Raw genomic sequence first — 25856 nt, 5'->3', positions numbered from 1 at the left:
CAACATTTATTTTTCCTTTGCGAGTTTCAATGTATCTAAGTTTGCATATTCACTTTGCTATAGTACAGGCCAGAAGTCATTCCCATGTTCGACAGTACAGCAGCACATTAAAAACTGCACCTGTGGCCACCCTAGGGCTGAATTGCAATAATTAGAGCCAAGGTTTGTGTCTCTATATGGTGCAGGGACACTTGCACTGACACAGAGTAGGGGTCTCAGTCAGATGCTGCCTGAACATCATTTAAATGAAGGATTTTTCTTTTTCTTTCAAAAGCCATATACTGATATTAAAAAATACCCTCATGAAACATCACAGCACAGAAGACATCATTACATTTATCAAATAGATATTGAGCATACTCCAATTAAGAATATTCACATCAACCTCTCACACACAGTTTGACTCTCACTGGAATTTTGTCTATTTTCTGGTGGGTTTTTTCCCTTCCTGTTCACCTCAAAGAGAGAGTAACTGCCCCAGCTTTAGTCTCCAGTCTGTGAGAAACTGAGAAAATGATTCGAGCTAATTAAGAGAAAACAGTGTAAGGTCAATATGACCTGGAGAGAGAAAAGAAAAACAAATTGTAAAACTTAATTGGGCCCCTACAAAGAGGTAAAACAAGTTACCTCCCTTTTACCTTGTATAGGATTTATAGTGAGAGAATTTTGTTTAGTTAGCTAGATAATAGCACCTTTCTTAAAATTTATAGATAACAAGCAAACATCTGCTGAATGTCTGATTTAACAATATATTATGCTTATAGATAACATTCTTGTTAAGAAATAATGTTTATACTCATGTACCTAACAATGTGTAATGTTTATACTTATGTATAATGAATATTCATGTAGTAGCTGGAAATAAATGTAGAACAACTGTCTTCTTTGGGTGTGACAGGCGTTGGGAGTTGTTGAACCCCTTCCCTGATCACCCAGCGCTGATTTTGCTTTTATCATATAATAAATTCTGATTGGAAATTGCCCGATTGGGTTTCTATTTCTCACAAGTCTAACCTGACACATGGGGCACGTTCCCTGTTTGCCTGTGGGCACTGGTTTCCTGAGACTGTGTTATAAAGGTTATAAAGAGGTCCAAGCTGGGGTTCTCCCACTGCTTTCTGTGGAAAGTAACCACTAGAAGGACATTAAACCTATCAAATTCAAGGGAAAGTGCTCCTTGTGGCCACATTTTCAGTAAAATGTTCCTCCACATGGCAGCAGGAGCAGCCTGGAAGGTGTGTGTACTGGCACAAATGTGCTTTGCCCCAAGCAGTGTGGCTGCTGCAGATCTCTGTGCCTGCCCCTGGCAATTCCCACTGGGAACTGAGGATGGACTCCCTCTAGGAAAAAAACCCAAACAAATTGTTTTGCCCTGAGAGACTGGCTCTGCAGCTCAACAGGCATCCTGCAGCTGGCCCTGCCAACACTCACTGCCAGATGTGCTGCTGGGGTTCCCAACAGAGCTGGATTCCCCCTTCAGCTGTAGTGTTGCCTCTTACTGGAGCCTCTGTTGCAGCAACATCAATCTGTCTATCAACAACTTTCTATTTTTCTTACAGACCAATGTTTGTAACTGTGCAGGTATAGCAGTGAAAATTTAAAGACCATAAAAAAAAATTCCCCCCCTGAAGCATATAATCATTAACAGGACCAGAACTGACACAATCATCAGACAAAATAGAGAGATGCAAATAGTATACTGTACTTTACCAAGCTGCCATTTTTTTGAGCACATGGTCTCCATCATCCAGATGGGTAAGGCTGGTTCAAGCATAGCAATAGCCATGTTGGCAAAGCAGATGGATCCTTAGAGAAAGAAGGGGAGGGGAAAAATAGAAGTAAATGTTTCTTTTGGCTATGAACAAAGGGCCATGCAAAGAATTGGTGCTTTTACGTAACACATCACACTTTTTACAGTCCTATTTGTCAAGCATCACATGTTGATTAACATTAGGTAGAACACAATGTAAAATCACTGAAGACTAACTTTTTATATATTTCTATTCTCCTAGAAATTCTACAATAAAGGTTAAGGTATTTCATAATGTGAAAGTTTGCAGTGAGCTTGATGACATTTGGAAAGTTCATGAGGTCTGACTGTTGTACAAATGATTAGTTAAAACTACAATCTTCTGGTCTTTACCCAGTCTCCTGGGGCAATACCAGAGCCCTGTTGTGTAAGAAGCACAGGCTCTGACCCTGTGCCTCTGTCATCTGAGAGATGGTGCCTCCACCACGTGAGGAGATGTGGAGGTCTCGACCCTGAAAATACCAAGAGACAGCCACAGGGATGTCTGTCCCCTAGAAATGGGAATTTTCTCCCAACATCCTGTAGGTAGCAGCCAGACAGCCCGTGCAGCAAAGCCTGGGTTTGGCTGAGCCTGCCCAGCCCTATGAATTTCAGTGCTCACAGATGTCTTCTGAATTTCTGGACCTTCAGTAACCCAGACACGAAGGATAACAAGAGGTGGAAGTGCTGACTCAGCCTTGCCTGCCAGCTCAGCTCTGCCCACACCACTGCCTGCAGAGCCAGGCTCCAGGGGCTTGGGACATGTCCCTCTGCCCTCAGTGGTGCCCCTCAGCTGGAGGAAACCCCACAGTATTTCTCTGGATTCAAGATGCCTTTCAAGCTTCCTCAAAAGACCCTGAGGCAGTCAAAGTTTAATGCAGGTCAAGGGGACATGTCCCCTCTGCTGATCCCTTACAGCATGGTTTTTAGAAGTCACTGCTAGAAGTGACAACCTCAAATTTGTGTTCCCATTTTTTTTCCCTAATATTTACATTATATGAAATTTAGGAAAATATTCTAGATTCTCCCAGCCATTTACCATCTAAATTTTGCCTTTTTTTTTTTTTAAAAAAAAAGAAAGGCCAAATTTGTCTGAATTCAGAGAAACATTATTTCTCTGGGAACAAGTTCCTCATCATAAGGTTCAAAACCAAATGAGCACTGATGTCGTTCTTTGCTCAGACCTGTCAGAATATATTAGACTGTGTATCCACAATTCCTAAAATGAACTTGCTGGCTAGCTGGCTCACTCCCTTCCTGGGGCAAGGAGCAACAGTTCAGCACTGCTTTGCCCTAAAGACAAAAGCCAACCTTTCCACTCGGGTGCAAGCTCCCATTGCCTTGTCTGGGAGGAGCCCCAGTTAAACACCGAGGGGCTGCCTCTCCCAGGGCAAAATCAGCCATGCTCAAGCAGCTCCCTTGATGCTGGGAAAACATTTCAGACTGCACAAAGTGCAGCCAGAGGAAGCAGGACCATTGGGACAGAGATGGCTTAGACAGCCAAGCCCTTGTTCAGGGTTATGGTGATAAAGGTACTTCAGGTCTGTAGAATGTACCCCAAAAGAAAAGAGAGTGCCTGAGCTGGCACCCTGCAAACTCACAGCAAAGTCCAATAAAGAGCATGCTACCTTAGCAAAGCTTCCCCAAAAGAAGGGAAATTATTTTTTTCCTCTGTTCTGCATGCAGCTGACCTCTCTTAAAAGGGCCAAGTGTCAAGGGCATAACTCCTGCATCTTTTCATCTGGGAATTACATTACATGTCCTGTGTTGGCCAGAAGGTTTGAAATTGCAGCCTCTCAGCTGAATCCCACCTCTGTAGCCAAGAGCCCACTCAGCTTTTGGCAGAGTGTAGACATCTCTGGCATTTTTCTGTGAAAGAACAGGTACCCAGCAAAAAGCTGTCACATATCTTCTGAAGAACCCACGAGCTTATGATGAAATCCATCTCAACTCTGGTTTTTTAATCTGATCATTTAAACTCACTCGTCTGTCCATACAACTGTCAGCCAGTAGCACCTCACTTTTCTTTAACCCCTGTCAGTGGGGTCTGGCTGCAGGAATAGACTGACTTCAGTCCCTGAGCTCCTACAGCTGTGACAAAACACGGCAGCAACACTTCTTTTGCCTGGCCAGTGAGTACAGATGGCATGGGCTTCAAAGAGTCACCTCTGACACAAGGACACCTTGGGCTGAGGAGTAACAGTGTGCTATAGATAAATTGGTCAGAAAGTGTTTGTATGTTAAGAATACAAACAATTACAACTCAAGTGTATGACACACACTCATGAGATTGAGTCTGAATTTATAGCATGAAATTAGTGTACCTAAATCAAGATTGGAAGGAACACAAGCTGTTAACCCTTTTACAGCACCCCTAAAACATCCCTGGCTTTTATTGGTAGTCAACTAATTAGCCCACTGGCTATGCAGTCAGTGTTTTAATGAGGTAGTGAGCTGCCTGAAAAGCCATTCAAACCCTCTGATCTCCATGAGCAGAGCAAACCCAGCAGGACTTTTAACCTTCTCCTCTCTAATGTGTATGTGTATACTGAACACTGCACAGGGGGTGGGACACCTGTGGTCACAGCATCCTTGGGGTTTGGACACAGAGGGGTGTGACACGGGCCCTGACTGATTGCCCAGGGTGTCACAGCACAGAGCTGCCATCCCTCCCAAACACTTACCCACCCTTCCCTGCCAGCATCAGGATCAGAAATTCCCATCCTAGAAAATAAAGCAAAAAAATGCCCACCTAACCCCTTGGGATAAGGGAGAGGAAATGAAATGTTCAGACCCTTTCTAGCAGTGATTTCAGAATTGAAGCAATTAGCACTTAAGCAGTGGATTCCCAGTGCATCAAGAAAACTGCATTTGGACTGATGTGCATTCATAAGTCAGGTAAGCTGAAGTTATAGGTGGTATTTGGCATCCAGCTCTGACAAAAACAGTTTTAGTCTGCAAGAGAAATAAAGCTGGAGAAGAGGGTAAGGTTGGAGAGCATCAACATCATCTGTACTGGGCAGGCTCTGTCCTGGGAGGCAGAGACCCTGGGTGCTGTAGTTAGTCCCTCATATGGATTATCAGTGGGGTTTTCTCATACCCTGGGCACTGAAGCCTGGTGGGAGCAGGACAGGTCACTCAGAGCAGCTGGTGAGAGCAGGAAGGATCAGACCAGGAAAGGTCTCTGTGGTTCTACCTGTCTGTACATCCTTCCTTTCCCTCCTCCTGATGTGTTCAGCTGCACTGGATCAAAGATGGGAAGGGGAAACAGGAGGCACTGTGCAGGCATGTGCAGGAAAGCAGGGGGTAAAAAGAGCCAGGGCAGAAAAGGTGTCTCTGACACACAGCCCTGAGTCCAGGCTGCCCATTCTTCACAACTCTGGGGCTCTGAAACTGCACAGAGCCTGAAACATTGCTGAAAAATCTTTAGAGAACAGCTGCAGAAATTAAATGCCATGCACATGTGTTAAAACTTGGAACAAAGTCCACCCATGCTCTTAGCAGACATAGGACATAACCAAAATAGTGGGATCCGTGGTCCTTGGTACCTTTTCTCTTCCTTGGCCAAGACTAAGCTTGGCAGGCGTAGCTAAATCTTAGTCAAGCAAAGTACCCCTTAAAAACCTGTCCCCTTGTCATATTTTGTGGTGTAAACCAAGTTCTGCTCCAGACTAACCCTTGGCATGGCCTGGATATAACATAAGCATTTGTCAAATGCTGTCAGATGAATCCCACCTTGCAGCACCTGCTTTAGGCACTATGAGAGGCAGGTACCCAGTTAGATGCATGGCACATCTGATCTCTTAGAACCAGTACTCCCTGTGCTGCTTTTTACCCTCAAATACATTCATTCTATGGAAAGGTCTTTTAATACTCTGAGAACTTCTCAAACAAAAGTGTTTGGATAACTTCAGTTACAGCTCAGACAAGGGTCACGGAGTTAAGGTTATGATCATTCCCTAAGATCACCAAGAAATAGAGAACCCAAGAAATGCCTGGAAGAATTGCTTTGGTGGACAAGCAAGTTAGAACTAAGAAACAAAACTACGAAAATAACTGTCTGTTTCCAGGTGTTTTGTCAACATTAGAAAGAGCCAGGCTCAATTACAGACTTCAGAATAAACATTCAACAAAATGCAAGGCAAAATGGCAAACATCTCTCCAGACAGAAAGATTCATTAGACAAATGATACAGGTAATACAAAATGCCATTCACCATTCAACCCTTTTCTGAAATACAATCCACACTGAAGAGACCAAACTCACTCCCGCTTCAAACAGAAACAAAGTTCAGAGTTATTCCCTACGCCTGCCTGTGGTGTGCTGGCAATCCCTCCCTCTGAAACCCTGGCCCTCCTCACTTACCCCACAGAAAGTTTCCTGTCCGCATCTCGTTGCCTCAGCAAGCACCTGCAAGTCATCAGTGTCCTCTCAGCTGGAGAGACACATTGATTTCAAACCTTCTGCCTGTTGTGTTTCTGCTGGTATTTTCATCCCATAGGATGAAGTACCAACAGGCACTTTGAGCTTTATGTAAAGGAAACCAGCAAATGAGAATACTGTCAAAGCAGCTCAGCCCAAGGCACGCCAGCAAGCCAGGAATGACACCAATGGCTGGTTTAAAGGAAATAAAAAGGGATGTAGTACCTGCTGCAATAATGATATAGGGGTCCTTCAAAAGTGTCAGTAGCGGTGTCCCCTTCTGGCTCTGTGGACAAAAGCTTGGGATTAGGAAAGGCAAAGTGTCACCCATTGCCTACAGGGTTTTGGCTGAACACTCACCTCTGCCTGTGTCCTGGACGGCTGCAGAACCAGTAACTGAACAGCTGCAAACAGAAACCAATGCTGGAACCTTCCCACGAGGGGGATGGATGGTGGGGTCATAAAAGGGATACAGGTGATCCTGACCCTTTGGATCTACTGACCTCCATCTAACAGAGCCAGCGCTGCCAGGACCAGGAAAGGAGAACTCTTCCCCACAAACTCATACATGACACTGCCGAAGGGGGGGCCCACTGCAGGGAGAGAGGAAGGACACAGTTGGGAAGCCACACCTCTGACTCTGAACAAATGTCCCCTGCAAGCATTTGGGCATCCTGCTATTGGCACACAGAGAGTAAAAAGTTTGGTTTAGGAACCCCCACAAAGCTCACTGATCACAACAATACCATATTCTTCTCTCCCCAAAATGCTCTTCCATGTGAACAAGACCCAGGCATCTCAGAGATTACTGCTGGACACGTGCACCCCCATAAGGAATGTGCTGCTGTGGGAAAAGCTCTTCTTAACATGCCCTGCCAATCTAACCTGGAGACTGCCTGACAGCATCACACTCAAGAGTCCTGCTGCCTCAGAGCAGCACTGCTTTGGGCTGGCTGGGACATGGGTGGCTTCTCTTGCCAGCAGAGCTCCAACTCACTGACCTAACACTCCCATGGCCAGGCCTCCCAGTGCAATTCCCATGGCGTTGCCTCTCTCTTCATCATCCGTGTACACAGTGGCCAGCAAACCCATCCCTGCAATCCAGAGAAAACAAAAAAAAGACAAGAAAAAAAAAAACACAACACAAAATTAGACATCTGTGTGCCACAGCTTATGGTCATCATTTGCCACACCTACTGAACATCACACAGAAAAGACAGAAAGTATTTGTGTGTGTACATATACATGCATGCATATACACACACATATACATGTATATATATATATATATATATATATATATATATATAGTCACTCCCTATATAATTAACTTTGAAGCAAAAAGGGGTTTGGCAGAGCATGTGGTCTCCAGGACCACAGTTGTGCAGTATCAGTCAGGTAATTTAATAATGCCCTTATTTGCTGGATTCTTTGTCCCTGTCTTTGTCACAGAGCTTTTAGACTATTTCCAACTAGCAGTAACAAAGCTTTTGACAAGCACTCACTATCGTTTATTTATGCTCTGGGTGCATGACACAAAGGTCTGGTGACCACTCAGCTGAAATTGTGGTCAGTGCTGCCTGTGCTCTGTGCATGAGGTATTAGGTAGAACTGATTTGTTTGTAAATGAGTATTTCAAGTTCAGCATCCAAAATTAAAGGATTCTTTTGACCTTTATCTTCACATGCCTCATTTCTGCATTTGATTATGAACCTTCATCATGAAACCTAATTCATTTGTGTTTTTATGAGGCACTCAGACACTATAGATGTAAAAGCTGCAGAAGAGTCCTCATAGAAATTAATAATTGTGTTTTCAAATAAAGATTTTTGTAGGGCTCAGTAAATAAGATGGATAGCTACACAGAAAGAGAAAACAAAACCCTGCATGGTTGATCATTAAGTGAATACCATCCATCATGTACATCAAAGGAGCAGAGGTCCTGTGTGGATTATCATGCTTATTGAAAATTGTGGATGACATCATCAAGCTCTTTGCAGGGACAGCTGGAGACATAGTTAGAGAACTGTATCAGAATCCTCAATGAACGTGAGATTTGGGGTAATATTCTGGAAAACAACACTAAGGGGCAATACAAAGAAGAAAACAAAGTTTTACACGTGGGTAGGAATGATTGCACACACAAATGCAGTGGAGCCAATGACTGATTGGCAGCAATAGTACACAAAACTTCCTTTGCTGGGAGACACATGAAGTGACTCCCTGTAAGGAGTCAGATCTTCCCAGGGCTGGGTCTGATTCTGGTGCAGCACAGGTAGAAAGGTGTGGGGGTGCCCTGAAGACTGTCCAGAGAATGGCAACAAGAAAAATATCTGTGAGGGACAACTGCAGGACTTTCAATTTAAAACCAGAGAGGAGAATGCTGATGTGAGATGTGATAAGAGTCTTGAAATATTAAAGAGAGCCAGAAAGATAAAGAAAAGAAACTGTTCTTCTTGTTCTCTAAAGTATGAGAAGCAGAAATAGGTTCACATGACAGTAAGGAGCCTTTAGATGAGACACTAGGAAAAAACTTCGTGACCATGAAGGTACTTAAGCACAAAGCTGGATGCTGAGGGCATTTCTGGAGGCTTCTGAGATCATTCCTGTCAAGTGTGCATGAGGAATGACAGATATAAGCTGATCCTGCCTTCAGGAAGGGGTGGACTATTTATGTCTATTTTGTAGGTTGCCTGAGAAAAATAGTCGTGTACTCATCTAAGAGCCTGTACCTCAAGGTGAACACTTGCATAAGGACTGAGTTAAAGCTGAACAATAATTTTGAATCTGGTATGTCTTCCCTTTGGAAAGCTTAACTTGTAATCTTAACTGATGTCAGAGAAAAGATGGATTCTCTTGTCTCTACCCCTCCTGCTTGTCTTTGCCTTCTCCATCCCCGGCCCTTCCCTTCTCCCTCAGCCACATCCCCACTCTTCCCACTACTCATCCAGGTTTAAATCTCTCAATTAGTTCTTGTTGTGCAGCTTCAAATCCCTCTGAAGCATGAGGTGCCCCTGCTCCCTGGTGGAATGCTCAGCCTGGAGTCCCCCACCACTGCCCCAGACAGCATCGTCCAGCTGTGGGCTGGAGCACAACCCCTGCCAAGGGAACCCAGGAGGAATCCAGCCACCAAATTCTTGTTAAGCTTCCATGGAGTTTCTGAGAACCCTGGTTATAGGCCAGGCCGAGTTGGAAAGGGGGATTTTCCTGAGTAAGCCACAGGACACCTTGACTCAACACTACAATTCACCTCCCTTCCCAAGCCAAATTTCTATTTCTACTGCCATCACAGGGGATTTTTCCAAGACTGAAATATTCAACATGAACAAAATATATTTTCTCTAATCTCAGTCTCAAAAAGGGTTAAGTAACTTGGGCTGAAAATCCATACTCCATTTCACCTACTCATTTAAAAATAAAAGCTTGTATTACAGGTAAGCTGAGTCCAAACTGGCAGCCAGCATGAAAGTCCTTGAAAACAACATTGTATAACAGAATTTTCAGTAACAGACAGAGCTGCTATTCCAACTGCAATAAGTACCAACATAAGTTCCCAATGACCTTTAAAATGGCTAAAAATGAATTTAAAATGTTGAAGACACAGGTGCAGAAATCCCAGGGAGAGCGCAGTTCATTTAGTGCTCTACCTTAGTGCAACCCAAATACCAAGGAAATCTGAAAAGACATTTGCTTTTGAGCTACTTTATATGAGAGGGACAGAAAAAAACCCATGAAATTGATTTAATTAAATATTTTTGTATTAATTATTGAAAGTGCAGACAAAATACCATTCAGAAAATGACTGAATGATCTGCATTTTACTCTATCAATTCTTCTCTTACCTGCCACTGAAGAACAAGAGGAACCCACTCCTTGAAGGGACCTGGCAATAAACAGCAATGCATAGCTTCCAGAGAAGGCAAACACTACAGGAAAAAACAGAGGTAAATTTTTTAAATTAGGTTAGCTCTAACTAGGTTAAAAAGTTAGATTTCTCCAAACTATCACAAAAACTTCCTGCAATTTAGTCAAGTGTTTACAGTGACTTGTGCCACTTTCAATGCTAACAGCATTATTTTCTCTTATTGCATTTAGAAGTGTCAGTGTTGAATTGTTCTCAGGTGTCTGAGCCTCCAGGTAGCACAGAATGCAAGCGCCCAAGCAGTTTTAACTAATTACTTAGGATTTGATTACAGCCTGCTCTGATTCAGCTGCACAGAGAAGGAGTAACAAGGCTTTCCTTTCCAGCCTTGCCTCTCTGCTGCTTCCCTGAAGGCTGCCCCTGGAGCTCCAGGTGTCCAGGGAAGGCAGATGTGACACCCCTGCACCCCAATGCACTGCTATTCCCTCCAAAAAGTGGGTGGTGAGAGGTTTTCCCCTGGTGCTGCCAGCCCCACCCCAGATGTGTGCAGCACAGCTGGCTGGAGGGGCAGGGAAGCCAGAGCCACCCATTCAAGGGCTGTGCCAAGTTTCTGGCCCTCCCAACATCAGGCAAGCAGAAACATTGCACCAGAGGAAGAGCCACTCTGTCTCTGCCCAGGAGATTTATCCCCAGGCACCACACTCAGCCACCATCTGCCTTTTGGGAAAGAGCCCTGGGATGTTGCACTCATCAGCCTGGCTAAATTCCCCATCCACTAGAAAGTGGGAGTGTCCCAGAAACCCACTCACATCTCCGCTCATGGAGCCCATGCCATGGTCAGTGTCATTAAATCTCAGGGAGTTTTGAAAGGTTTTTTTCAGCTCCCGCCTGTTGGTCATCTGAGGAATTTTGCCAGGTTATAGCTGCAGGAAGTTGTTATGCACCAACTCAACACAAGATCCACGTGCACTTTCCTCACCTACCCTGTGGGATCGTGCCTCTTGGGCTTTTCACCAGGTCTCACAAAAATTCCTACTGTGTAGACAGAGAAAAATCAAGGAAAATGAAGGAAGAAAGGATGCCAGTGGATCAGCAGTTCTCTTCTCTGCCATGAATTAGGTTCATTATTCTCATCTACATCCCAACCAAAATGTGTCTAACAGTGCAGAGTTTTCAGTGACTCTAAGACCAGGTCATCTTCTCTAGCACTTCAGTCCCCTTGATGATGCAGTTTGAAGATCATAGAATAATAGATTAATAGAATCATAGAATCACAGAATGGTTTGGGTTGGAAGGGATCTTAAAGGTCATCTCATCCCTCCCCTACCATGGGCAGGGACACCTTCCACTAGCCCAGGTTGCTCAGAGTCCCATCCAACCTGGCCTTGGACACTGCCAGGGATGGGGCATTCACAGCTTTTCTGGCCAGCCTGTCATTATTCCTTCTTTTATGTACACTGGACATGGAAAATTGTTTGTTCCCTCCCTTTTTTGTCATAGACTCTAATACATTTTACATCTGCCTTCTGAGGCAAAACTGATTCTTTCATTGTTCCTCATAGGCCTCTAATGATCTTTGATGTTCTCTGTACTCTTTCTGTTTGGGCCACAGCTTTAAATGCAGGCCAAAGCCAAACATGACACAGCAGCTGGAGCCTTATCAATGCCATTAGAGCAGACGAATTATCTCAGCTGACTTGCAGGCTGTGCTCCTGTTTGCACATCCCACTGTGGTGTTTAGCAACGCTGGGATACTGTTGACTCATGTTCTCCTCAGGAGCCTCACGATCTTTCTGATAAGCCCCCACAATCTGTAGTTGTCAAGGATCTTCCATGGCTGTTAGAGCTGTCTGAGCACAGTTCAAGGACAGAAGAACCTGAAAGATTCAGCCTAGCAGGAGACCCACCGAGGTGGGATGGAAGGTCATGATTCCTTAGAGCATGTTCATAAGGCTGTACTTGTTTAATCTCATCCACATGGAGCAGACACCCTTACATTTTCCCTGGAAACCAGTCCCTGTACACCAACAAGAAGAATTCCTAGTGATAATTATTATGGATTATTTATCTAGAGGTTGTGTCTGGGCCAGACCAAAAAGGACGTGGACACTTACTGATTGTCGACACAAACATGATGCAGAAGCCAGCAAACAGTGGAATCTGGTAGCCTATTCTGGAAAACAAAATGAATATTTCACATTTCTGAGGTTGTCCCGCTGAGGTTTTGAGTTAGACTTACTCACATGAGTTCACACACGCCAAAAACCCAGCCTGTAGTTCCTTGGTAGGCTTTGAACTATTTATTGTGGCCCACATGATCATATCTGTCCACGTTACAAATGTCTTTTCATCTGGCACAGCAGACTTTGTATCTGAAATCCCTGGAAGAAATACTTCTCATTAGGATCTGATTGCCCTATTCTTGTTCTGCATTAAATTGTTCCCAACAAAGCCCCTCTGGGCCTTCACAAGGTTGCCAAAGCTATTCCAAGGGAAGATTTGTGTGAGCAAGCTGAGCTTTGAAATATCCCAGTCATGTTTCCATGCTTGTGAGACAATGACCATAATGAGACACAGCCAAGCCAATGGCTTCTTTACTGGAAGAATTTGTCATCAGCTCTTCTGGGAGTTCTGCCTCAGCCAGGAGAACTGGAAGAGTCCCAAAGAGCCTGAGAATATTTTTTTTGCTTTCCATGTGTTTAGGAGCAAAAATGGAGCTGATCAAAGCTTTCTTCATCAACCCCCTTCTTCATTAGGACTCTAAACAGCCTGTAGAAATGCCTGGTTGCTCTAAGCATTTTCAAGTTTCCAGGAAACAAAGAATTTTCTGGCTGGAAAGCAAATGCATTTTTTGAGCAGCTAAAACTGAAATTTCAACAAAAATAATCACAATATATTATTTTCCACCATTAAAAATCTACCCTAGAGTCAAAACCCTGTTAGCTCTGAAGACAGTCTGAGTATTCCATTTAGCCCACTTTGTTCATGGCTTCTTTTTTGTAGGATTGTGGATCTCAAATGTATTTGACAAGACATTATTTAATGGCCAAATTCCTCAACAATGGATGATGCTTTTCAAAAGAGTACATTCAAAAGATTTCAACTTTCAATGATTTGACAGTATTGGGCATTTATATTGGCAGTATTGGCTGAAGTGGGTCAATCAAATAATGGAGGAATCTATAATGGCACTTTTAATAATAGCAGTCATGACACAGGCAAACCAAAATAATTATTTTGAGCTTTGGAGGTTTTTTAATATTTTTATACAATTAAGGGCTTTGTAAAATGGAAAACTCTCTGAAGTGCAGGGCTCAGTGCTCACTATCTCATTATAACATTTATATGAGTTTTGTGAATGAAAGAAATCTAGCAAGCACATTTCTGCATGCCAAAGAAAACTCAAATGAAGAACAATTTTGCCTTAAATATCATCACTACATTAAAATACGCCAAAAAGCATAGTGCACTAATTCTTCTAGTTGAGATTTTTAAATGTGTGTTGCAAATACCCAGCAGAGACTAGTTACTCATATGGTACTTAACTGGACTGGTACCTCTAAAGCAAATTAAACCCCTATCACAAACTTCCTCAGTGGCTTTATGATAATAATTTTAATCTGGCATAATAAGAGAACATGGTATATAAGAGAACAAAGCTACCTTTTTTTTGGTCTGTTTTATTTAAAGTGACTGATTTCTCTAAGCCTGTCTCTCCTCTTGGTGTGTGTGTAGCAGTTATCACACAAGGGGATGCTGGTCTCCACTGATGTTTCTCTGTACATGAGGAAGCAAAAAATTACCTCTTGCCAACTTCTCACCTGCTTCAGAGCTGAGTGAGCACTTCCCTCACACCCAGCAAGGTGTGAAGTGATACATAGGGGAGGGTGATAAGGGCAGAACTGGAGCAGAATTCAGTCCTACTCTTGCTACCCAGCACACCATGATGTTTATCACATATACCAAGGCCTAACACGTACCTTTTCCTCCACAAAGAAATAAAGATTTTCAGAACTAGACTCTGTGTGGGCACGGAGTCATTTCAGACAAAGTCTGCATTACCAGTGATCCATCACACAACAGGATGCAAAGATTTACAGGTCAGCACTGGACATGCATTTGTAGTGAGTTAAACAAGTCATTACAATCCTCTGGAAATCTAAAATTGCCTGGAGCTTCACCCACAATGTGGAGATGCACGATTCTGGTGTGCTGCCCCTGCATGGGATTGCTGAACCTCCAAAAGTCAGGGTTGCTCTTGCTCAGGGGAGAGTCTTACCCACATCCAGCTATTTAATTGGTTATGCAGATTGTCCTTTCCTGCATAATCTTAACAAACCCTGCCTCTTAGCAAACCCTGCCTCCTCCTGAAACACCAGCAATAATTCGTTGGAGTTGTGCTTCCACAAATGTCTAATCTGCAGCTGCATTCCCTGATCTGTTCTACAGATATTAGAGAGCACAGACTGGGAGGTTTTGCTGAACAATTACACTATATAACATAAATAACCACAAAAAGAAGAGGCACCACCTGTAACAGCCAACTACTCAGTGATTCTGTCCCTTGGTCCTGGGCCATTCCTGTCCTTGCCATGTGAGACCTGTGAATGTGCAGTCTCTCCTTCTCAGCCATGACAGGGTAGAGTCCATCCCAGTTCTACATTCTGTTCCCCTGCATGTGTGCAACACAAAGGAATATTACAACCTGTCTTCTCCCTTCTTTTTTCTTGTTACCATGCCCAGGCATGTAATTTTCTTGGGCACTCCTTCCACAGCCCTCTAAGCAATTCTGAAGCAGAGTCCAGCATGTTTCACTAAAGCTACCTGCAGCTGAAAGTGCTTCTTACAAGTATTACTGACCTCTGAAAAAGTCTGAGTCATTAGTTGAAGGAGGTAAAGGAAAGGCTGCCACTGATGCAGAATGCCCAAATGAACTCCATTTCAGTGCCATGTCAGCCCCAGATTGCAGGACTCTTAGGAAGTGATTTATACCTATTAACAAGATTACCTTACGGTAAGACAACAGATTGGTGGTTCTGTGCAGCAGTAAAATAAAGGTTACACTGACCAGGTTAGCAGCTGTGGATTATTAGAGCCTAATTATCCATTTGAGTGCTGCACATCCACTAATTTGAACCTTGTTGTTTCCCACCCCCATGGGTACCACTGCGAGCTGCCCTCGTTAGGGCTGTCCTGGCTGCCACTCTGGCTCTGCTTCACTGGCAGTGAAGACTGGGCAGGATTTACAGCAAGAGGAGTATGTTCCTCAAGGCTATGAACCAATGAACCACTGAAGGTGTGTGAAGGTCAGGAAGAACATGCAGGGTCAGCAGGAACAGGGTGTGTATCCATGCACTCCCCACCTCCATGCTCCCTGCTGGAGCACAGGGTAGGCAGAGGGACAGACTGACCTGCAGGTCACTTCAATCACCTGCCAAAAACTGAAAGGAAAGCTTACACAGGAACTGAACTGTAAGCAGTTACAAATGCTATTTATTTCTCTCCTTCATTCTTTGCATGGATCTTGGTTATGAACATATTGTGGTCCTAGCCACTCTCTCATGCAAAAAAGTTCAAAGCTGTAGTCAGGCTGGTGTAAAAATGATGATGAAAATATCTATTAATTTTTTAATGATTTTTCAGGCCAATATGTATAAACACAAGGTTAAAACTACATATTTTTTCAGACTGATAAAAAAAGGGAGAGAGATACGTGGCAGCAGAGACATTCATTGGCTCTGGTGGATTGAGGTGTTAGCACAGCTGGGCTCACAGCCTCATGCAGGGAGCTTGGTAAGAGAGGAAAAAAAAAAAAGCAGTGAAGTAAATCATAGAATCACAATGGTTTGGGTTGGAAGGGACCCAAAAGACCATCTGGTTCCATCTCCCTGCCGTGGGCAGGGATACCTCTTCCTCTAGAGCAGGTTGCTCAGAGCTCCATCCAGCCTGGCCTTGGTGTCTCCCAGGGATGAGGCAGCCCCAGCTTCTCTGGGCACTCTGTGCCAGGGCAGTGAGTTAAATCAGTCACAAAGGGCACAGCAGCCTTTTGCCCACTCTCTCCACTGGACAGGATTAGACAGAGCCTTCAATCTGCCCCTGCCAGTGCACCCTCCTCACGAGTGTCCTGTGTCAAGCCCTGCACTATATCTACACTTTCTTGCCAAGTTCACTACAAGGAAACATGTGATGTGCATCCGAGCCACCAAACCTTACCAGCTCTGCCCTGAAACTGTGCCACAGTGGGAAATGTGGTGTTGGCATCCTATGGCAAAGCCATCACCAAATGTTTGCTTTACTGGGACTTTGTTAGGCCAAGGGGAAGTTGTATTGTTTCAGGAATTGCAAACAAGTTCACTGAGCCAGGTGTGTTTTGTCTGGTATTCCGTGGGAAGAGCTGGGCTTTAAATGAGAAACATTTTTTGTGGAACATAATCCTTGAGTGAAACCAATTTTTTAACATTTGTTTTTGAAAATCTATACCCTCAGTAATTATAAAAGAAGGGGAAAACAGCCCCCAAAACGTTCAGAAAATATAATAGCCATTATTGGCACACACTGATATGAGTAGAACATACTGTTGCATGCTGTACAAACTCAAGCACTCAAAACCAGTGCCTAGTAAAAGCCAGTAACTCCATACTCAAACCATGCTTGAACAGCTGTATTTGACTGAAAAATAAAAATCACTCTACACAATGTGCTACCTATTTCAAAAAGAAAATTACTGAGTATCTTAAGAAACTGTGCATGCTGATCATGAACTAAGTAAGCAATTCCCCCTAAGTTATAATACTTTGTTGAAATTTTGTAGAAGTAATAACAGCAATAACAATCATCACCAAACAGCTGATCAGGGGTGAGGAAGAGTCTTTCTATTGGTAACTCAGATATTTTCTGTTTAATTTATAACAGTCATAATTTTTAGCTGATCATACACATCGTTATTAGAAATTGTCAACTTAAGGGGCAGAGGGTATCCAATAACTTCTGCAGTTAATTGATAAATGCAGTACCTGATAGTTCCCACTAAGAAGAAAGGCAGATACCAGTACCAAGACACAAATAGTGCATGAAAGAAAACCAGTGAACCTTAAATCTAATTTAGGGCCACTTTGCCACTAAGACACTCCTTTCTGATGTATGAGGGAAGAGTTTGTCACACACCAGGATGACGTGCTCCTTGTTTTTTCTTCTCACACTCACTGGGCATCTGAGCCTGCAAACCTGCCCCTGTGACTGCAATCACACACCCTGACCCAGGCAAAACCAGGTAGAACGTTTCCAGGAGGAAACCTCAGCTCAGAGCACGGAAGTTCACACTCCTGTGTTGTTAACCTGCTCCCAACAGCAAAGGAAGATGCTGCAGGAGCATCTCCTGCCTCCCTGCCAAGCCTAAGGGTGTGTCAGGTGTGCCCCAGCTGGCTCCAGGGCAGAGGTGTGCCCACGTGTCCCTCTCCTGATTTGGCACATTGTGGAAATGATGATGCTAACAGAGAAGAGTAAATGTCAACAGGGCTAAAATTTAGACATTTAGGAAAACCTAGAAGCATACCTAAAGAACTATTATGAAAATATTATTTGATGTTATATTGCTTCACCTGCAGAGGAGCTATTATATCCTCACTAAACAATGCAGAAAATCCAGGTAAGTAAACTCTGCTTTCCTCCTCCACTTGCAGCAATATTTGTGGGTAATTTTTCATGGTGGTGTACTTATATCTGTGTAGGTGATATGTGTTAGAGACAAAGGGAAATGAGAATTCTCATTTAAAGGTTTTGGTTAAGATCAGTTCCACAGACTGAATACAGGGTTTGAATACATAACACTGTGAATCCAAATGATGTTTAGACCTCAGCTGGATACTTTTTAATCAGATAGAAATGAAACACTCAGACTATATATATGTATATAAGGTGTAAAACCTAAGGTAAAACTACTAAGGTGGTTTTGGCTTCAAAATCTGAAATATCTAGCATTAGAATGTGTTGGTTGTTTTGACTATTGTCACACATGATAGGCATTGACTGCTTAAACTAATGTGTTTTACAACGACAAATTTCTGCTGCATATTACTTTCTGAAAGGAATAATTCTTCTCTATATGAAAATCAGTGACCCAGCTAAACACAATTTGGAGTTTGTTTCCTGCAGAGATTGATCTCATAGCCTGTTTGGGAGGACTGCAGCTGTTTCTCTGGGGAACAGCTGCACAAAATGCTAAAAATAAAATCAAATTCATTATTAACACAAAAATTTTAAATGATATTATAAATACTTTTAATCTTCATGTAAACATCATCAGTACATGGATTTGGAGAGAGGCTTGTAGCTCATTGACTTTGTTGTTTATACCCTTGATGCTGGCTCAAGTTAATTTTCTGCGAAGTCCCATTTAGACATATTTCATTCAAGACACCTTAAATATGCAAGAATTTAGAGAGAATGGTTTGAAGGCTGGGCTAGATCATGTACTGATGGAAACATCCACTGAGATGAATGTGGCATCAGCAAGATTTGAAACTTGTTCAATCTTCACTGAAGTCCACACGAGTTTCCCACTGATTCTTACCTCAGACAGCTCCAAATCATCTCACAGCAGTCACACCAAGAGCTGCACATCGGTGACAGCAAGGGAGGGATCTGAACCCTGCCTACAGCTGCAATATCATCTCTGCCTAATGTAGGTGCCACAGGTCAATTCACAATGATTTATAAACACTACGTTGTCTTTTGACCTGCTGTAACTGTACTGAAGACATTTCACACCACTTCAGCAGAAGTTTCTATAAAAACCCAAAGTCTCGGGAGCTGGAGGAGAACTGTGCAACACTGATGGCTGATGTGCAGCTTAACAATTCATTTGGGAAAGGATTTAAGTGTTTGGAAGCGTTCACCAAATGTATTTCACTAACATATTCCTCCAGATAAAGGGAGAAGGCCAGTAAGCCAGGGCCAGAAGAGACTTAGGAGTCCTTTGTCTGGAATAGCAGCCTGGGCTGCAGCAGCAGCACCAAGCCCTGGCAGTGCAGCAGCAGTGACATACCTGTTTGTCAGCGGCCCTATGAAGGGGTTGGTCACGAGCTGCACTGTTGCTTTGGAAGCAAACAGGAGCCCAACTCGGACGTTCTCGTTGAGCAGCTCCTTGTCGTCCCGGGGGCAGTCGGAGGGGGAAGGAGTCACATTGACTGGCACCTGTTCTGTCTGAGTGGGCTGCAGCTCCCTGGGCTCTGTCGCATCAGACTCGTTCCCCGTGACCATCGTCGTGTTGTCGTAGTAGGAGAAGATGCTCTGAAAACTGTCCACTGTGGCCGGGAGGGGGTTGGGCTTGGGGGTCTGGATTTCTGTGGTGTTTTTCTCATGTTCGATGCTGTAAAGGTAACTGGGAATTATTGGCACTGGAAAAACAAATAGAACATGTCGGCCTCTTACTATCAGGTTATTTGTAAATGGAATCACCAAATTTTCTTGCTTGCTTTGCCACTGATTAGGAAATACAAGGCTTTTGTGCAGAGCACGTTAATATTTTGAATGGCAGGAAGACAGAACTGAAAGAGAAATTTGCTCATGGGAAAAAACACACACATAACTAAGAGGTGCAGTTTAAAACAAAAAGTTCTTTTACAGTAGTCTTTATTTTTTGCCAGTTTTCATAAATTTTTTATACAGACATCATTAAGCAAAGTATAAGAAATATCAAAACCCATATCTGAACTATCTTTGTCATATATGACTGCACAAATCCTTTTATTAGATTATGAAATGACAAGGAAAGCACTGGAACTCTTATTAAACCAAAATATAAAAGATATAATAAAACACGTTTTTAAAGTAAACCATAAAAATATTGAGGAGTAACAGCCATAAGAAGGAAAAATAACACTCCTATATTAAGTAATCAGAACTAATGTGCTGATGTTTCCATATCTCATTTTTTAACAACATACAATGAAGAGATCAGTCAGAAGGAATCTTCTTTATATGCTTTATGATCTTAGCTGCAATTTATTTGTATTAATATGTATTTCAGAAAGTAGCATTTCAGAATTTGTAAAAGCAGATGTCAGGTTCATTTATCTTAACACTAGTGACAGAATCACCCCTTCCCATCTTGCATCTCTTCCTGAAAAAGCTCACCCTCTCAAGTCTGAAAACTGTAATGCTTTCTAGGGCTTCTAGCATACACATTACTAAACAAGTAAATAAATATTAAGTTTTTTTAAGGGAAGAATATTCATGTAAAAAAAATCCAAAATCAACTTGCTAAAAATAGATGTGTTTCCAGCTTTTATCTTTTAAGCTGAAGTCCCCCAAGAAATTCAGGAGTCTGATTCAGAAGCTGACTCTGCAGCATCATCTGAGAGCTGGCTCTGTACAGACCAAGTCACTTCCAAGAGAAGCGTGTGCATCCATATGTGTGTGTGTGTGTGTGCACATCCACGAGCCACTAGTTTCTCTGAACCCTTTTCTTTAAATTCATATAAACATTTGAACTATGAGGACTTCTAAAACTACCAGTGAAAACTGTTCAACTGCATTATTTGTGTAGATTCCTGAATCTTGATCCTATGCCACTGAAGCCATTGAAAGTTGCATCTTTGACTTTGATCAAAATTTAGATTATTTTATTAAACTAACTCATAGAAGTTCTTTTCTCAAAACCCAGTCAGATAGTTTTCTTATTAACCTATCATTTTAAGACCAATGTGGGGGAAAGAGGAACTATCTCAAGGAAACAGGCATCTCCAGTGTTATCTAGCCTGTGGTTTCAGCTGCACGACCACAGGAGAAAAAACGGTGATGAGCTAAAAATACTGTTATCTGTCATTCTGTGAAGTATTAGTGGTGTTTAGTAGGGGGGGCGAAAAAAAAAACGTAAAAAAAGTTATGGAGACCTTTTTATACCATTCCTTATCCTGGAATTAACATGGAAATAAAGCCAGGCTTTGATGTCCACTGCGGTGTGTTTGCAATGCCCAGAACACAGTTTGTGTTTAAAAAAAAAAAAAATAAAAAAAAATAAAAAAATCAGTGCTTGAAAATGCTGGGTTTGAGAGCATTAATCGGGCATTCAGGGAGTACATCTGCCACTGGAGATTATTTCAGGCATAAACCGGGAGAGGAAAACAAGCCCAAGCCCATTCCACCTACCGACCACGGTGAGCAGCATGTTGTCCAGGAGCAGGGCGATGAAGACGATGAGCAGGATGAGTTTGCGGGACTGGCGGCTCTCCCGCAGCCAGCGCAGGAGCCCCAGCTCGCCCCAAGCCATGGTCCGGCTGCGGACACACGGAGGGCTCGGGGCCGGGGGGACACGGGCGGCAGCTCCGCTCCCGCAGCGCTCCCGCCGCTCGCTGCCAGCCGGGCAGGAGTGGGGAGGAGGAGGAGGAGGAGGGGGAGGAAGGGGAGGGCGAGGAGGCGGCACCTCTGGTCCCCGTCTGAGCCCGGGGAGCGCTGGAAGCGGGGCGAGGCGGGGGGACTCCCCTCCGCTCCCCTCCTCTCCCTTCCCCTCTCTCCCGCCCCGGGCAGGGATGCTCCGGGACAGGCAGCGGGCTGCGGGTCGGGCTGCGGGGCCACCCCAGCCCCCTGTGTGCCCACGGGATGTGCCGAAAGAGGTGCGGGAGGGAGAAGTCGCTGCTGATACACCCCAGCGCCCATCAGGGTGGCCTGTTGGTGAACCACATGAAACAGCTGCCACTGACTGATTCTTTCCCTAAAATTAGGAAATCTGTAGAATCATAGAATATGCTGAGTTAGAAAGGACCCATCGGGATCACTGAGTCCATTCTGGCTCCATGCAGGACACCCCAAGCATCACTCAGTGTGCCTGGAGAGTTGTCCATACGCCTCTTGAACTCTGTCAGTCCTGGGGCTGTGACCACTTCCCTGGGGAGCCCATTCCTCTGCCCAGCCACTCTCTGGGAGAAAAATCCAACCTAAACCTTCCCTGACTCAGCTTCATGACATTCCTCTGAGTCCTATCACTGGTCACAAGAGTGAAGAGATGGGTACCTGCCCCTCCACTTCCCCTCGTGAGGATGTTAAAGACCACAATGAGGTCTCCCCTCAATTTTTCTTCTCTGCTCTGCATGGCATTCCAAGGGTTTGGCTCAGCCTTATCAATTTCTTCTCAATTCATATTAGAAAAGAGGTTGACCACATTGAACTGACCAAGAAACAAAGGTTTGTGTTCTTGAAAAACTTTGTCTTTTATATCACATAACACACTACTTTCTTTTAATCACCCAATGCTGAACTTTGTGAACTGTTCCTTGCTGCACTGTCCTCACTGAGCTTCACTTTTGGAAAAGCCCACTGAATGGAAAAGGAGTCTCTTGAGGAGTTCAATAGCCCCAGATCCAAACGTCACCCTGAAGGTAGTGACATCATCACTGTGCAAGCAGTTTATTTCTGCAGCTACCTTTGCCTGCTGTGTGTTTATCAGTTCAGTGGTGCCCATTTTCAGTGCCATGTGATTTCACTACTAATGCAGGTTTCATAGGAAGCAGTGCTCAAACTTACCCTATGTGCCTATGTGACAGCAGTCATTTCAGGCTGTAAACACCCACTTTGAGAACAAAAGACACTTACACTGGAAATTTGCCAATGTCAGTAACAGTAGAAGATAATTGTTTATGATCTAAATTGCTGTCTTAGGTTTTAATCCATCTCTGGGTGAAGTTTAACAGGCCTTGGGAATGGGAGTAAATTTTCAGTACAGTGAGTTATTGGCTATACACAGATGTTTCTAAAAAGAATGAAGGGTGGGAGAGGATGTGCTGACAGCTCACCTCTCTTGTGTTTGCGTACAGCTAGCTTTGATTTTACTTGACTTGTCCACCATGTATTATTTTCATATGGAACCTGTTATGCTAGCATATGACAAGTATCACCCAAGGCTATCAATAAGCTATTGATTCTTGAATGATGGCTTATAATTGGTTTGGGTTTTTTTTTTAATCAGCAGGAGTTGGACACATTCACATTTGAAGCTGAATTTCCAAAACAGGACTTCAGTACTCAGAGGAAATATAAAAGTACAATCTACTGGACTGGACTAAGGAGAAATGTTTCATCTTCTGAGCATCAGATTCTGAAGTCACCTGGTCAACAAATTACATTGTCTGGTTGAGATCTTGCATGGATTGCAGCAGCAGAAGGGGAGCACCAGCTCTGGTCAGCAGCAGAAGCAGCATTAATATGGGATGTGTGTCAGTGGAATGTCAGTGGCAATATTCTAGCAGGAAAACATGGGTTTGGGTATTTTGTACTCCCAGCAGTTCACAGGAGGTGAACTGTTCATCGGCAGAGGTGCTGTTGTTTTCGTCACGGGTCAAAAAGCAGATGTGGAGAGAAATAAGATGCTTTTCCAGCCACTTCTGATGAGGGACATGACTGGGGAAGCAATTTATTTCCATCTCTATGCATCATCAACGTAAGAAGTTGAACCTCCCCTTCCTCCTGTCTCCCCTCTCAGTCCTTTCTTCTGGGATGTTTCTCCTCCTCATCCATCCATGACACACACTGACAGCATCTGGTCACTTCTGGATTTTACATCACTCCTCCTTTCTGCCCTCCTAGTTTCTCTTGCTTTCAGCTAATTGATTGTTTGACAAATAATGCTAAAATACATATGCAAAATCATACCTGTGGTATTAGCATCGACAAGCAGGAGAACACTTGAAAACATTTATTTGAACATAAAGATGCCTATTTATGCGTGGATATTATTGTTTGACTAATCTAGCTGATGAAATAGTGGTTCCCTCTAGGAAAAGAGTAGGTCAGAAGCCTGCTGGGTTTGCTACTCTGCAGGTGTACCCTGTATTCTGGCAAATAATGATTCCTTTACCAATATCTATTTATCTTTAATCAGTCATCTTTGTGTCTACTGAAAACCAAGCAGAAAAGGAAGAGGAGTACAGTCAAGCTGTTGATGATTTGGTTTTCCTGTTGAACTTTTTACTGTTATATAATTTTTAATTCAGATTGGTCAAAAAGGAGGGGAGAAAAGCCATGGGATTTTTTCCAGGTGTTATTTGAACTTTCAACAGAACAGTTGAGCAAAATTTCATGGTATGAAAAATGCTGGGCAGCTCCATCTCTTTTGTTAAGTCTCTACTTTTTATTTGCTTTGTCTATCCTTTAAACTCTACATGTGCTTATTATACCCCTACTTAATAATATTATTGCTTTATTAATTTTAATAATGAATTAATAATAAACTTACAAAAAATAAATTGGAATAAGAAATAAACTCTGAAATTAGTTCCAAAAGCATTTATTAGAAATAATAATTTTAGAAATAAAACTTTTGAGGATTTATAAATGCTTTCCTCTGAGTCAAACACCCCTAAGCCATTAGGGCACAGGTTTAAAGGCATGGAGCATCATAAAGCTGACAATGAATAAAAGTGTTTCGGTGTGGTAGGTGGCTCTCAGGCTTTGGCAAACTGAGTGGTAGGTTCTCCTGAACCACTTCTGCTGTGCTCAGAGCCTGCACAGCCCAGGGAGCTACACAGACAAATAAAATAGCCATGTGCATACAGGCAGTGACACTGCAGATGAGCACCAGCCTGGAAATTGTCTTGGAGAACAGCACTTATTAGCAGCCAAAATTCTGACCTCAGCTGAAAATTCCTCTGAATCAAGACATCCTGGATGCCATCATGGGAAGCACCACAATGTCATTCATCAGGAACTGTAGTGATAGGACAAGGGGGAATGGATTCAAACTGAAAGAAAATAGGTTTAAACCATATATTGGGAGGAAGCTTCTCCCCGTGACGGTGGTGACACATTGGCACAGGTTGCCCAGAGAAGCTGTGGCTGCCCCAATCCTGCAAGTGTCCAAGGCCAGGGTGGACAGAGCTCTGAGTAACCTGGTCAAGTTGAAGGTGTCCCTGCTCTTGGCAGGGGGTTTGGAACTGGATGATCTTTAAGATCCCTTCCAACCCAGACCATTCTATGATTCTATAGCAAGCACCAGGGAGAAGTGCCATTTTGCTTGTTTGCCTACAGGTTCCTTAAATGCTGAAATTTAGAAAAAAACATTTCTGGCTGAGAAATGCACTACTTTGCTGGCTTCTTTGGTAAAAGTAATCCCTTTTAAAGCTGTCATTTCTTAAGATTTATGTTTATTTTTAGTGCTTAGAGTTTAATTTGCAGTAATTCATAATTAACTTGGCTTTCCATATGAATTAATCATTTGCAGTTATTGCTATTGGGGAAAATTCCTGCTATAAATAATTCTTACAATTTAAGTTGGAAGACATACCTGGCAGCTTACGTTTTACTAATAACAAGTAATACACTTAGTCAGCTTTTTTACCCTTTGCAGCTCTTTCCAGACTTTTTAATCTGTGCCCGACAGTCATGCTACTAATTACTCTGTGGTAAGACTGTGTGGTAGTTACTTCCACTGAATAATGTATCTCCCTTCTCCAGGTTTTGAGGGTATGAATTGTATTTATCTGCCATATAACCTACAGAAAGTGTATGTGTGAATGTGTATATCTGTATCTATATCTATATTTATATATATATGATTGCTCACTATGGCATGTAATATTCAGAGGAGAGACCAAAAAGAAGCAGAAATTCTACTTTTAAGAGAATCACTTACCAATTCATCTATAATGTTAAACATTTATTTAGCTGAACAACTGTGTGTGTGATAACCGGGTCTGACACTACAAGGGGATAATTTTTAAAGCTGGAAAGGCTTGGGGTGGAGAAAAGGTTTGTGGAAGAAGAGATATTACACAACTCATGTGTCTCTGCTAA

General features: G+C 43.1%; 1 protein-coding gene across 1 annotated transcript in view; it reads right to left on the bottom strand.

Moving 5' to 3' along the window:
* Positions 1–21378, bottom strand: part of SLC18A2 (solute carrier family 18 member A2) — a 29673-nt gene extending 8295 nt beyond the window's left edge. Inside the window, exons 1-9 of the mRNA XM_032695520.1 lie at positions 21222–21378; positions 19117–19468; positions 12188–12246; positions 10054–10137; positions 7213–7305; positions 6715–6804; positions 6572–6615; positions 6437–6497; positions 1711–1806 (exon numbers count right to left, since the gene is read on the bottom strand). Coding sequence (XP_032551411.1) covers positions 1711–1806; positions 6437–6497; positions 6572–6615; positions 6715–6804; positions 7213–7305; positions 10054–10137; positions 12188–12246; positions 19117–19468; positions 21222–21342 — 1000 coding nt within the window. The 5' untranslated portion in view covers positions 21343–21378. The remainder of the gene's footprint in view (positions 1–1710; positions 1807–6436; positions 6498–6571; positions 6616–6714; positions 6805–7212; positions 7306–10053; positions 10138–12187; positions 12247–19116; positions 19469–21221) is intronic.
* Positions 21379–25856: the final 4478 nt, after the last annotated feature.

The sequence above is a fragment of the Chiroxiphia lanceolata genome, chromosome 8, assembly GCF_009829145.1.
Source record: "Chiroxiphia lanceolata isolate bChiLan1 chromosome 8, bChiLan1.pri, whole genome shotgun sequence".
NCBI lineage: Eukaryota > Metazoa > Chordata > Aves > Passeriformes > Pipridae > Chiroxiphia > Chiroxiphia lanceolata.
The sequence above is the reverse complement of the archived record's forward strand: the minus strand, read 5'-3'. Positions and strand labels throughout refer to the sequence as shown.